We start from the raw sequence: 12,089 nt of genomic DNA, 5'->3' as shown, positions 1-12,089 counted from the left end.
TGGGAACCATTCCAGCTCAGCCAGCTCAGGAAACAGTGGATCATCATTTCTAAGAAAGAGACTAAACCTCTGTTTTCATTCAAAATAAGTTTTATTGAGATATAATTTACATACCACACCCATTTAAAGTGATGATTCAGTGGTTTGTAGCATATTGACAGATATATGCAACCATCATCATCACAGTCAATTTTAGAACATTTCATTGTCTCAAAATAAACTCCATAGCCTTTAGCTATCACCCCTTATCCCCCCAGCCCTAAACAACCACTTATCTACTTTCTGTTCCCATAGATTTGTCTGTTATGGATATTTTATATAAACAGAATACATAATTTGTAGTCTTTTGTGACTAATTTCTTTCACTCAGCATAATATTTTTGAGGTTCTTTCATGTTGTAGCATGTATCAGCATTTGATTTCTTTCTATTTCTGAATAATATTCCATTGTATGGACATATTACATTTTAGCTATCCATTAATCAACTGATGGACATTGGAGTTCCTTCCACCTTTTGCCTATTATGAATAGTGCTACAGTAAACATCTGTGTACAGGCTTTTGTGTGGACATAAGTTTTCATTCTCTTGGGTAGATACCTAGGGGTGGAATTGCTGGGTCATATGGTAACTCTATGTTTAACCATTTGAGGAATTGCCAGACTGCTTTCCAGAGTGGGTGCACTACTTCACATTCCCACCAGCAGTGGATGAGAGTTCCAGTTGCTCCACATCCTTGCCAACACTTGTAATTATGTCTTTTTTATTATAGCCATTTTAGTGGGTATGCAGTTAATCTCATTGTGGTTTTGATTGGTATTTCCATGATGGCTTATGATGTTAAGTATCTTTTCATTTGTTTATTCCCTGATTGTTTATCTTCTTTGGGTAAATGTCAGTTCAGATCCTTTTCCCATTTTTAATTAGCTTGTCTTTATTATTGAGTTGTGAGAGTTCTTCAACTTTTTATTATTTCATAAAATTGTATATTATAATATATTTTACATGTTCTAGAGATACAATATATAGATACATAATATATCTAGATTTTTCTGTATTCTAAACATATAAGTATATAGGTTATATATGTAGATTTTAAAAATATATTTGAGACATATAAAAATATATTGTATACATTCCAGATTTAAATCCCTTATGAGACATATAATTTGCAAATGTTTTCTCCCATTCTTTGGGTTACTTTTCACTTTCTACACAGTATTCTTTGAAGCATGCAAGTTTTAAATTTTGATAAAGTTCCGTTTATTTTTTCTTGTGTTGCTTGTGCTTTTGGTATCATATATAAGAATCCAATGCCATATTTGAGATCATGAAGATTTACCTGTGGTTTCTTCTAAGAATATTATATGAGGCCAGGTGTTGTGGCTCATGCCTGCAATCCCAGCATTTTGGGAGAACAGAGCAGGAGGACTGCTTGAGCCCAGGAGTTTGAGAGCAGCCCTGGCAACACAGTGAAACTCTCATCTCTACAAAAAAATTTTTTTAAAAAATTAGCTGGGTGTGGTGGCACATACCTATAGTCCGAGCTACTCAAGAGGCTGAGGTGGGGGCATCACTTGCGCCTGGGATGTTAAAGCTGCAGTGAGCCATGATCATGCCACTGCACTTCAACCTAGACAAAGTGAGACCTTTTTGCAAATATATATATATAATATATAATGTATTATATATTATATTATATAACTATAAAATATATATTTTTTATAGTTAGCAATTTTTGGTTAATATTTGTACATGGTATGATATAAGAGTCCAACTCCATTCTTTTGCGTGTGGAGTTGTTTCAGCAACATCTGTTGAAAAGATTATTCTTTCCCCACTGAATGGTCTCCTTGAAAATCAAGTGGCCATAGACACATGGGTTTATCTCTGGACTCTCAATTCTATTCCACTGATCCATTGTGCCAGCACCACACTGTCTTGATCATTGTAGTTTTCATTTGAAATCAAGAAATGTGGAGTGCAGTCTTCCAAGATTGTTTCTGCTTTTCAAGATTGTTTTGTCTATTCTGGGTCTCTTGCAATTTCATATGAATTTTAGAATCACCTTGTCAATTTCTATGATGTCATCTGGGATTCTTATAGTTATTGCATTTAATCTGTAGATCAATTTGGGGGACATTCACATCTTAACAATATTAAGTCTTCTAATCCATGAACATGAGATGTTTCCCACTTAGTAGATCTTCTTTAATTTCTTTCCACAATGTCTTATAGTTTTCAAAGTACAAGTTGTACACTTCTTTTGTTAAATATATTCCTAAACACTTTATTCTTTTTGATGCTGTTATAAATGGAATAGTTTTCTTAATTTCACATTCAGATTGTTCATTGCAAATGTATAGGAATATAATTCAGCTGGGCACGGTGGCTCACGCTGTAATCCCAGCACTTTGGGAGGCTGAGGCAGGCGGATCACAAGGTTAGGAGATCGAGACAGTGAAACCCCATCTCTACTAAAAATACAAAAAATTAGCTGGGCATGGCGGCATGTGCCCGTAGTCCCAGCTACTCGGGAGGCTGAGGCAGGAGAATGGCATGAACCTGGGAGGTGGAGCTTGCAATGAGCCGAGATCACGCCACTGCACTCTAGCCTGGGTGACAGAGCAAGACTCTGTCTCAAAAAAAAAAAAAAAAAAAGGAATGTCATTCATTTTTGTACATTGATCTTATATCCTGCAATCTTGCTGAACTCATTTATTAATTCTAATAGTTTTTTAGTGGATTCCTTAGCATTTTGTAAGATCATGTCATCTGAAAACAGACTGTTTTCCAAAATACCTGCACCATTTTGATCTTCCCAATCTGGATTTATTTTTCTTGCCCAATTGCTCTGTCTGGAACCTCTAGTACACTATTGAATAGAAGCAGTGAGGGTGGACAACAATGTCTTATTCCTGATCTTAGGGGGAAACTTCCAGTGTTTCACCATTAAGTATGATGTTAGATGTAGGGCTTTTTCTAGATGCCATTTATTAGGTTGAGGAAATTCAATGCAATTCGCATTTTCCTGAGTGTTTTCATCACGAAAGGAGCTTGGATTTTTGTCAAATCCTTCTTCTGCCATTTTAAGATAATCATGTGGGTTTTGATTTTTATTCTATTGACATGATATAGTAATTACATTGGGTTTTGGATGTTAAACCAATCTTGCATTCCTGAAAAAAATCCCACTTGGGCATTGTATGTAATTCTTTTTATGTGTTTCTGAATTCAGTTTGCTAGTATTTATTGAGTTTTTTGCAGCTATATTCATAATAGATATTGGTTTGTAATTTTCTTGTGATGTCTTTGATTTTGATATCAGAGTAAAACTAGCCTCCTAGAATGAGTTGGAAAGTTTTCTGTTCTCTTCTATTTTTTGGAAAAGTTTGTGAAAAATTGGTATTAGTTCTTTATGTTTGGTAGAATTGACTTGCCATCTGGGCCTTGACTTTCCCTTGTGAGCAGTTTGTTGTTGTTGTTGTTGTTGTTGTTACAATTCAATCTCTTGTTAAAAGTCTACTTGGGTTGTCTAATTCTTGTTGAGCTTGTTTCAGTAGTTTGTGTCTTTCCAAGCATTTGTCCATTTCATCTGTGATCTAATGTAATGGCATATAATTATAATATTCCTTCATAATGCTTTTTAATTTATAATTTTAATAGTAATGTCCACTGTTTCATTTCTTTTTAGTCTAGCTCTGTCACCCAGGCTGGAGTGCGGTGGCACGATCTCGGCTCCTGCAACCTCTGCCACCTGGGTTCAAGCGATTCTCCTGCCTTAGCCTCCTGAGTAGCTGGGATTACAGGCGTCCACCATCATGCCTGGCTAATTTTTGTATTTTTAGTAGAGATGGGTTTTCACCATGTTGGCCAGGCTGGTCTTGAACCCTTGCCTCAGATAATCCACCCACCTCAGCCTCCCAAAGTGCTGGGATTATGGGCATGAGCCACTGCACCTGGCCCTGTTTCATTTCTGAATCTAGTAATTTGAGTCTTATCTCTTTTTTTCTTGGCTTGTCTGGCTTAAGGTTTATTAGTTGTGTTTGTCTTTTCAAAGAACCAGCTTTTGGTTTAGAAAATTAGTGAAACTAATTTATTCTGTTGTTTCGCATTCTCTTTAATTTCTACTATAATCTTTATTATTTTCTCCCTTATGCTTCCTCTAGGTTTAGTTTTCTGTTCTTTACCCAATGTTCTAAGGTGGAAGTTTAGGTTATTGATTTGAAATGTTTCTTCTTTATCAATATAAGCATTTATAGCTATAAATTCCCCTCTAAACACTGTTTTAGCTTCATCTCATAAATTTTAGTATGCTGTTTTTTCATTTACATTCATACCAAAGTATTTTCTAATTTCTTTTTTAATTTCTTCTTTGACCCATTGATTATTTAGGAATGTGTCAATTTCCACATATTTGTGAATTTTTCAAATTTATTTCTGTTATTGATTTTTAATTGCATTCCACTGTATTCAGACAACATACTTTGTATTATTTCTATCCTTTCAAATTTATTGAGGTTTGTTTTATGGTCTAGCATATGGTCTATCTTGGAGAATGTTTCATGTGCACTTGAGGAAAATATATACCCTGCTGTGATGGGTGAAGTGTTCTACAGATGTCTGTTGGGTATAGTTGGTTAGTAGTGTTGTTCTGGTGTTCTACTAGCTTTTTAAAATCTTCTGTCCAGTTGTTTTAGCCACTTTTTTTTTTAAGTGGAGTCTTGCTGTGTCACCAAGGCTGGAGTGCAGTGGTGTGATCTCAGCTCACTGCAACATCTGCCTCCTGGGTTCAAGTGATTCTCCTGCCTCAGCCTCCCGAGTAGCTGAGACTTCAGGCGTGCATCACCACACTGGCTAATTTGTGTATTTTTGGTAGAGATGGGGTTTTGCCATGTTGACAGGCTGGTCTTGAACTCCTGACCTCAAGTGATCCACCTGCCTTGGCCTCCCAAAGTGCTGGGATTACAGGCATGAGCCACCATGCCTAGCCCACTATCTACTATTGAAAGTGGGGTATTGAAATCTTCACCTGTTATTGTTGAACTGTCTATTTCTCCCTTTGATTCTGTCAGGTTTTGTTTCCTGTGTTTTAGTGCTCTCTTATTAGGTACATATATGTTTTTAATTGTTATATCTTCCTCAAGGATTGACCCTCTTAATATTATCAAACACCCCTCTCTATCTTCACTAACCATTTCCTCACTAATAATTTCTTATTTAAAAGTCTATTTTGTCTGATGTTAGTATAACTACTCCAACTTTCTTGTGGTTGCTCCAAAGCTCTGTTTTGAGTTGTCAGTGGCTTTGATGGGCAGTGTAAGTCATGGAAGAACCTGCCTCTTTTCTTTTCTTGCTCATATTTCAAATAAAATATTTTACCAATCAGTACATTATCCTTGAGTATTACTTACGGTCCACAATATGAAGATCTGTATGATGTGAAAACTCTTATGTCTAGATAGAACCCTTTTCATGGGATTGGTTAATTCATTTTTTATCCTCTCCACTTCATCTTCAATAAATGAAAATCATACCCTCCTTTAAAATGACTAGATGTCCTCATGACCAGGATAAAAATGCAATTAAAAGAAAGGCAGCCAGGAAAAACTTTGTAAAAACCATAAATATGTACATGTGCTAGAAAACAATGTGTTTACTCTTGAACTCCTCTTCAAGTCAGAAGTCCTAAATTTTGAACATTGTTTACTTGCTCTGAACACAGCAGAACTCCCAGGTGATGCCAGTTAGAAATGGAATCGATTGAGGATAATATGCAGGGGCCACTATGTCTGTATGCTTCAGTGTGCCAGCATGATTACAGATTTCAAAAGGAAAAAACACATTTAAAAAATAGACATCATTCCATTCTGAGCAAGGGTCCCTGTTTGATCTTTCTCTGTGTCTGAGCCCACTTGTTGTCCTGAAGGATAGGTGACAGCCCAGATACTCCCAGTGGGTGAGAAAACTTCATATTCTATGCCAGTTTCCTGTCACTGCTTTGAGCTCTAAGAGTTCAGAGAGGTGAGGGCAGTGTGACCTCCACCTAGCTGAGTGTTGGCATGAGTCCCTGGTGACAGTGTGTCTGAGCTGCCAGTACACCGGCAGTCTTTGGAGCAGCTCTTCCTCACTCTTTCAACAACCAGCCAATTTGGTCTCAGGAAATCACTCTGCAGTGCTGGCTGGGATTGGAAGTCATTTTTAATTTTGTGACAAAGACAGATGTGTCCTACGGGAGTAGTAAGTGGTTTTACTGGTGATATTAATGGAACCGTGACCTCTTCTATATCTATGGTCCTACAAAACAAAATATGTTTGTATTATTATATGTCAGGCAAATTCATTCTTAGCCCTTCCTTGAAGTAAATTGCAGAGGAAATATACTATTAATAAGCCCAGAGAGTATTGTTCGTGTGTGTGTGTATCTACGGTCATATGCTTATTTGCAAACACAGTGGATTTATAATGCCACTTTTGACTGTCACACAAATGATGCGTTTTGCATAGTGTTTGGAGGGACACAAATCACTGAAGTTCTGATATCTTTGGATGGAATTTCAGTGGACCCAGTGCTGAAATTGGTATTGGCTTTTAAAGGCCAATAGCTGTAGTAAAATTTAAGTGTTTTGGGGATCCACAGTACCAAAGGGAAAGAAGAAATTCAAAGATATGTTGAATTAACCTTTTCTATTTTCATTTGGGACTGGTATTCATTAGTCTAGAAATGACTACACTGATTTTATTATCTCCTGTAGTAACTTTTTTGTGCCAGTGTCCTTTGTTGAAAACAATCACTTAAGGAGACAGTAAATTAAATATGAAGGATTTACAATTTAGTTAAATGAATTAAACCATTTCTTTGTGTTTACCTTGGGATGCACAAAAGAGACAAAAATATAGACTCACAAGAGGAAGGAAAGGAATGATCAAATCCCAATAGTCCACGGCTGAATGTCTAGCTCAGCGAATTTATTTAAAGGAGGAATTTAATGCTGATAAGAAATCCTTGTGTCTGTCTGATTAACTTTTTCTCTCTGCATATGTTACTACAACCATTGAGATTTCCTAATAAACACATAAGTTTATTAACTGTGACAGTTAATGTCTCATTCTATTATAGAGGACGAAACTCAGGTAAATCAAATGCAAAATTTATAGTTTTCCTTAAGCAAAAATGGATGGAGCTTTATCATTTGAGTTTTAACTTTAATAATTAAAAATATTACTATAAAATAATGCATGATCATTCTAGAAAGACTGACAAATATAGAAGAAGGTAAATAAGAACAACAATAATCCATAAAGCCAACACCCAAAGATAATCATTGTTAACTTTTTTTGGGCAGAGAAGGGATCTTGCTATGTTGCCCAGGCTGGTCTCAAACTCTTGGCCTCAAGTGATCCTCCTGCCTCAGCCTCCCAAAGTGCTGAGACTACAGGTGTGAGCCACTGCACCTGGCTCTTAAAATTTTAGTATGTTTGTTTCCAATCCTTTTTTCTATGCCACTGTATCAATATATATTTATATTTTTGATAGTTAAGATGATGAGTATAATTTGTGATTTTCATATCTACCTACTAGTACCAGCAGCGAATCTGTATGGGTCTACAGCAACTTGATCCTTGCCTCCTTGGAGGAAATTCAGCCAAGGGCATTAGTAGGTGTAAGGCAGAGGTGTAAGGCAGAGGGAGAGACCGAGGCAAATTTTAGAGCAGGAGTGAGAGTTTATTAAACAGTTTTAGAGCAGGAATGAGAGGAAGCAAACTACACTTGGCAGAAGGCCAAGCAGGCAACTTGAGAGATTCAAGGGTTTGTGTTTATTCTCCCCTGATTTTTCCTTTGAGATGGGCTGTCCACATGCACAGTGGCCTGCCAGCACCTGGGAGGAGCCACATGCACACTGTGTTTACTGAAGTTGTGTTTGTGCTCACTTGAGGTGTTTTTCCCTTACCAGTTGAGTATTTGCAGAGGAAAGTCATATACCGGTTAAACTGTGCCATTTTGCCTTTGAGTGTGCCTGCTTGAGCCTGCTCGCCCAACTTCTAAAATCTTATCAGGAAGCTGCTGATCATCAGCTTCAGGTGTTTTCTATCTGTTGGGAGACTGTCTGTCTCTGGTGCCAGCTGTGACTAATTATTATTTTAGAAAGACAGTTTAATAACCACCTGACCATCACCTGATGGTCACCTGACGTTCTTGGGAGGAGGGGCACTCTCCTGCCCCACTCGTGTCTGCCTAACTGCCAACTCTAACACTTTGTTCATAAATTCAAATGAGTCATAATAATAATAAGAAAATTAACAGCTATTTGCCAGGCATCATTCTAAGTGCGTTACATATATTAATTCATGTAATCCTCATCATAGCCCTTTCACATAGATTTTACAAATGAGGCACAGAGGGTATAATGATTTCCCCAAGGTCTCACAGTTACACAGGACCACAGCCAGGATTAAACCCAGGCTTTGAGGCGCACTCTGAACCACCTCCCTCCGACTCAAAGCCTGCCCCAAAGCCTGCTCTCACACCGCATCCCTTGGTGATCAGCCCTTTTTCAGAATTTCTCCAACACTATACAGTACCATGAGGCACTTACTTTCCTACTGAATTTGTGGAAATCAGCCTTCATTTCTGAAAAACCATTGTCACCTGCTGGCAGCCCTTTCTATGGGGGCCTTCAAGAGAAGGTAGCCAGAGGTTCAGCCTTCAGGGTGCCGCCGGGGAAGGGGCTCTAGATTGGAGGCAGAAGTAACTGGCCTACAGGCCTGGCTGTGCCCATCTAGACAACTCATTTCACCTGTTTGTGCCTCTTTTCTCATCTGTAAAATGACAGGGTTGGATATCCGTTCACTCATTCATTCAGTACACATGAGACAGACATGAATACAATCCATTTCCTCTCCTCTAGGAATGTAGCATCCAATGAGTACCCAGAGAAAAAAGTTGCTGGTTCTGTGGACCGTGTTGTAACAGAATCGGTGGGAACACTGGGAAAGTCCCTAAGGTGGGCTAGGGTGGAGAAGGGTGCAGGAAGGAAGGGGGCTAGCAAGGCTTTCCAGAGGATGAGTGGGAATTATTAACATATAGGTGCCAGGGACCACACAAGATGGGCTGTGGTGAAAGGGTCTCTCTAGAGCTCACATCTGTGCCTCCATTCCACACTGCTGTGCACAGAACTATCCCATCTTCAGCAGGCTATAGCAATGGCCCACTTTTTTTCTTTTTTGGCTTAAAACTACAGAAATGTATTATCTCACAGTTCTGGAAACTCTAAGTCTGAAATCAAATCAACCTGGGCCATGCCCCTTCTGAAACCTGCAGGAGAACCCTCCCTCACCCCTTCCTACATGCTGGTGGTTGCCCACAATCCTTGGCATTCTTTGTCTTGCCGCTGCATCGCACCCGTCTCTGCCTCCATCTGCGCATAGTGCGAGTCTGCACACCCTGTCTGCCTTCACATGACTGCCTTCTTATAAGGATGCTAATCACATTGGATGAGGAGCCCTCCCTTACTTAGCTTAAGTAACTACATTTGCAACAATCCTGTTTTCAAATGAGGTTACATTCAGAAGTACAGGGGGTTAGGACTTCAGCATATGGTTTTGGTGGGGACACAGTTCTACCATAATGATCACTGTAGCCACCATCTAGTCTGGGCAACCATTGCCTGCTTACTGCTTTTGTTTCTCTCCAATTCCTTCTCCATTCAGCATCCTAAATGAGCTTCGTAACCCACAAACCTGAGGCAGGACCAGCAAGCAGGTGGGGGCCTGGTTGGTTCTTTCAGGTCCAAATGGAGAGAGTTCACACAGGACTTCTTTCCATTTAGTATATAAGGCTGGAGCAAACGGGCGACGATCAGAACACAATGACTCCTGAAGAGATCGTTGCCTGAGGATGTCAATAGATTCCCGAGGGCAAGGGCAGGGTAGACTGAGAATGTTTCTAAAAGGATCTTGGGCTCATTCTGGTTCCCCAAGGAGTTACAGGGAAGCTGAACAGGTGTTTGAATCCTCCTTGCCTCTGAGACTGGCCAAATGCCATGCTTTTTAAGGAAGTGTTGGTGCTTAAAGTCTTTTCTAGACTTCTCTGCAGGCACTTGCACATACTTTGCTATTAGCAGGTAAGTAGTGCATACTAAAGAAATTAGCCTAATATACATATGAAATAAATGCAGCATTCAACACAGCTTCTCCGGCCTGTCCCCCTCCCCCTAAGCAGCTCAGACCTTCTCATTCATTATTATTAGCCTCCGAGGAAAGGTCTAGAAAACCTTTAAGTCATGCTTCTCTCATTCAAATGATAATCCTCTCCTCGACTTGCTAGACTTCTGCATCACCTTGAATTCTCCAAAGAGAGCTGACCTTTGCCACTGCATCTATGCCCTTTGAGCACTTACAAAGGCTCTGGAGGGCGCTTCCTGAGGCACTTAGCATAGCTGTGGTGAGAAGTCTATGCAGAATTTTCTCCTTTCTCTCCTACTGCACTTTTAGGCTTTTTCCCACAGTGGTCCCCCCATATCACGTTGCATATTAAGGTATTGGGGCAATCTGATCAGAGACCAACAACAGATATGAAATTAGGTTTTATTAGGGAAGCTTTCTTTTTCTGGGTAGAAACACAGAGGGCCAAATTCAGAGACAAAGATGTGAATGTATGGATTACATTAAGGGAGAATGATGTGACTGCGGCAGTGCCTACCTTACCCCACTAGCTACAGTGTCTAGATGCTTGCGTGTCAATCATTTACATATATATTTTTTCATTTTCTTCTCATTCAGATACAGGTAGACCTTTCGTAGAGATGTACAGTGAAATCCCCGAAATTATACACATGACTGAAGGAAGGGAGCTCGTCATTCCCTGCCGGGTTACGTCACCTAACATCACTGTTACTTTAAAAAAGGTAAATTTGAACACTGCTATTCTCAGCATACTTTCACTGCAAATAAGCATAATGAAGTTTTACTCATTTTATCTTTCTGGAATAATTTCCTTACAGACATCTGGGCTTCTCAGTGGACTTTCCTGTAACATCCTTTTACTGTAAGGAATAGTGCTAGAAGTTATGTCCATGCATGTGGTTAAATAGAATAAAATGATGGTGTCTTAAGCGTAAATCGATGTGAATAATGAAAGAACTGAAATCGTGAAAAATGTTATGTATTGCCACAAACCCAATTGTGTGCAAATGTGAGAAAAATCAATTCTGCTGCTTACACAAATTAATAACTTTGCAGAGAGTGGATTATCCAGATTACTGCAGAGAAGACAGAATGTCAGCAGGGTGCCCAGTTCTCCAGGCATTGACATGTTCTGGCTTCATGCATAAGGAGCCACCACCTTTGGTTTGAATTGGCAAGTTCCTTGGTGATAAAAGGCCTGTCTCCTGCTAAGCACCCAAACTTCAACTCTTAGGGAAAAAAAGGGAGATGAAGGCCATACATGAAACTTTTCTTCATACTATATTGTAAAGTGTACATACGGAAAGGTAAAAGATTTAGGGTAGAATCTAATAAAAACAAAAACTAAACCTATGACATTCTAGCTAATTAATCAGCAGTAAGAGTTAGGAGTATACCAGGACTCAGAACTGGATAAAAGCTCCCCAAATGGAAAACTGTGCTAAGTTCTGAGAGCTTAGAACTTTAAGAGAGAAAGTCAAGTCCGCCCCAGAGCAGCACCTCACACAGTGCATCACAGAGCAGGCACTCAGGAAGTGTTTGGTGCTGGTAGTGGTGGCAGTTAGGCTGGAAAAGTTCAGAGAATGATGTTCAGTCTCACCCATCAACCCTGAGTCCTGAAATGTGGTGGAGGAGTCTCCTTATCCTCTTTCCTTGCATTCACTCTCCTGGGTTGTTACTCATGTAGGCCTTCAACATAGTCCATCAGAGACAGGATTTGGCCTCCATTACATTTGTGTGCCATTGCCAGGAAATACAAAGTCATTATGCGGCAGAGCTGGAAACGCCAGAGGAGTCAAACTCCTCAGTTGGTCAAGATAAAAACACCCTGGTTTCCAGAGTGTCAGGAACTTCGCAGGTCGTACTGGGCATTTGAGCCAATATCTTGCCTTCTCATTCAGTGTT

The 12,089-nt window shown here is 39.4% G+C and overlaps 1 protein-coding gene and 1 long non-coding RNA gene across 6 annotated transcripts in view; one reads left to right on the top strand and one right to left on the bottom strand.

Moving 5' to 3' along the window:
- FLT1 (fms related receptor tyrosine kinase 1) overlaps positions 1-12,089 on the top strand; it is a 192,305-nt gene that overhangs the window by 46,087 nt on the left and 134,129 nt on the right. For all 5 annotated transcript variants that reach the window (XM_024230907.3, XM_054528852.2, XM_024230908.3 and 2 more), the window contains exon 4: positions 10,782-10,906. In XM_024230907.3, the coding sequence (XP_024086675.1) occupies positions 10,782-10,906 (125 nt within the window). The remainder of the gene's footprint in view (positions 1-10,781; positions 10,907-12,089) is intronic.
- The window catches only part of LOC129049463 (uncharacterized), a 158,397-nt gene that overhangs the window by 17,172 nt on the left and 129,136 nt on the right, over positions 1-12,089 (bottom strand). The window lies entirely within an intron of this gene.

This window comes from Pongo abelii, chromosome 14 (genome assembly GCF_028885655.2).
Source record: "Pongo abelii isolate AG06213 chromosome 14, NHGRI_mPonAbe1-v2.0_pri, whole genome shotgun sequence".
Taxonomy (NCBI): Eukaryota; Metazoa; Chordata; class Mammalia; order Primates; family Hominidae; genus Pongo; species Pongo abelii.
Note: the sequence above shows the minus strand (reverse complement) of the source record. Positions and strands in the feature narration are given on the sequence as shown.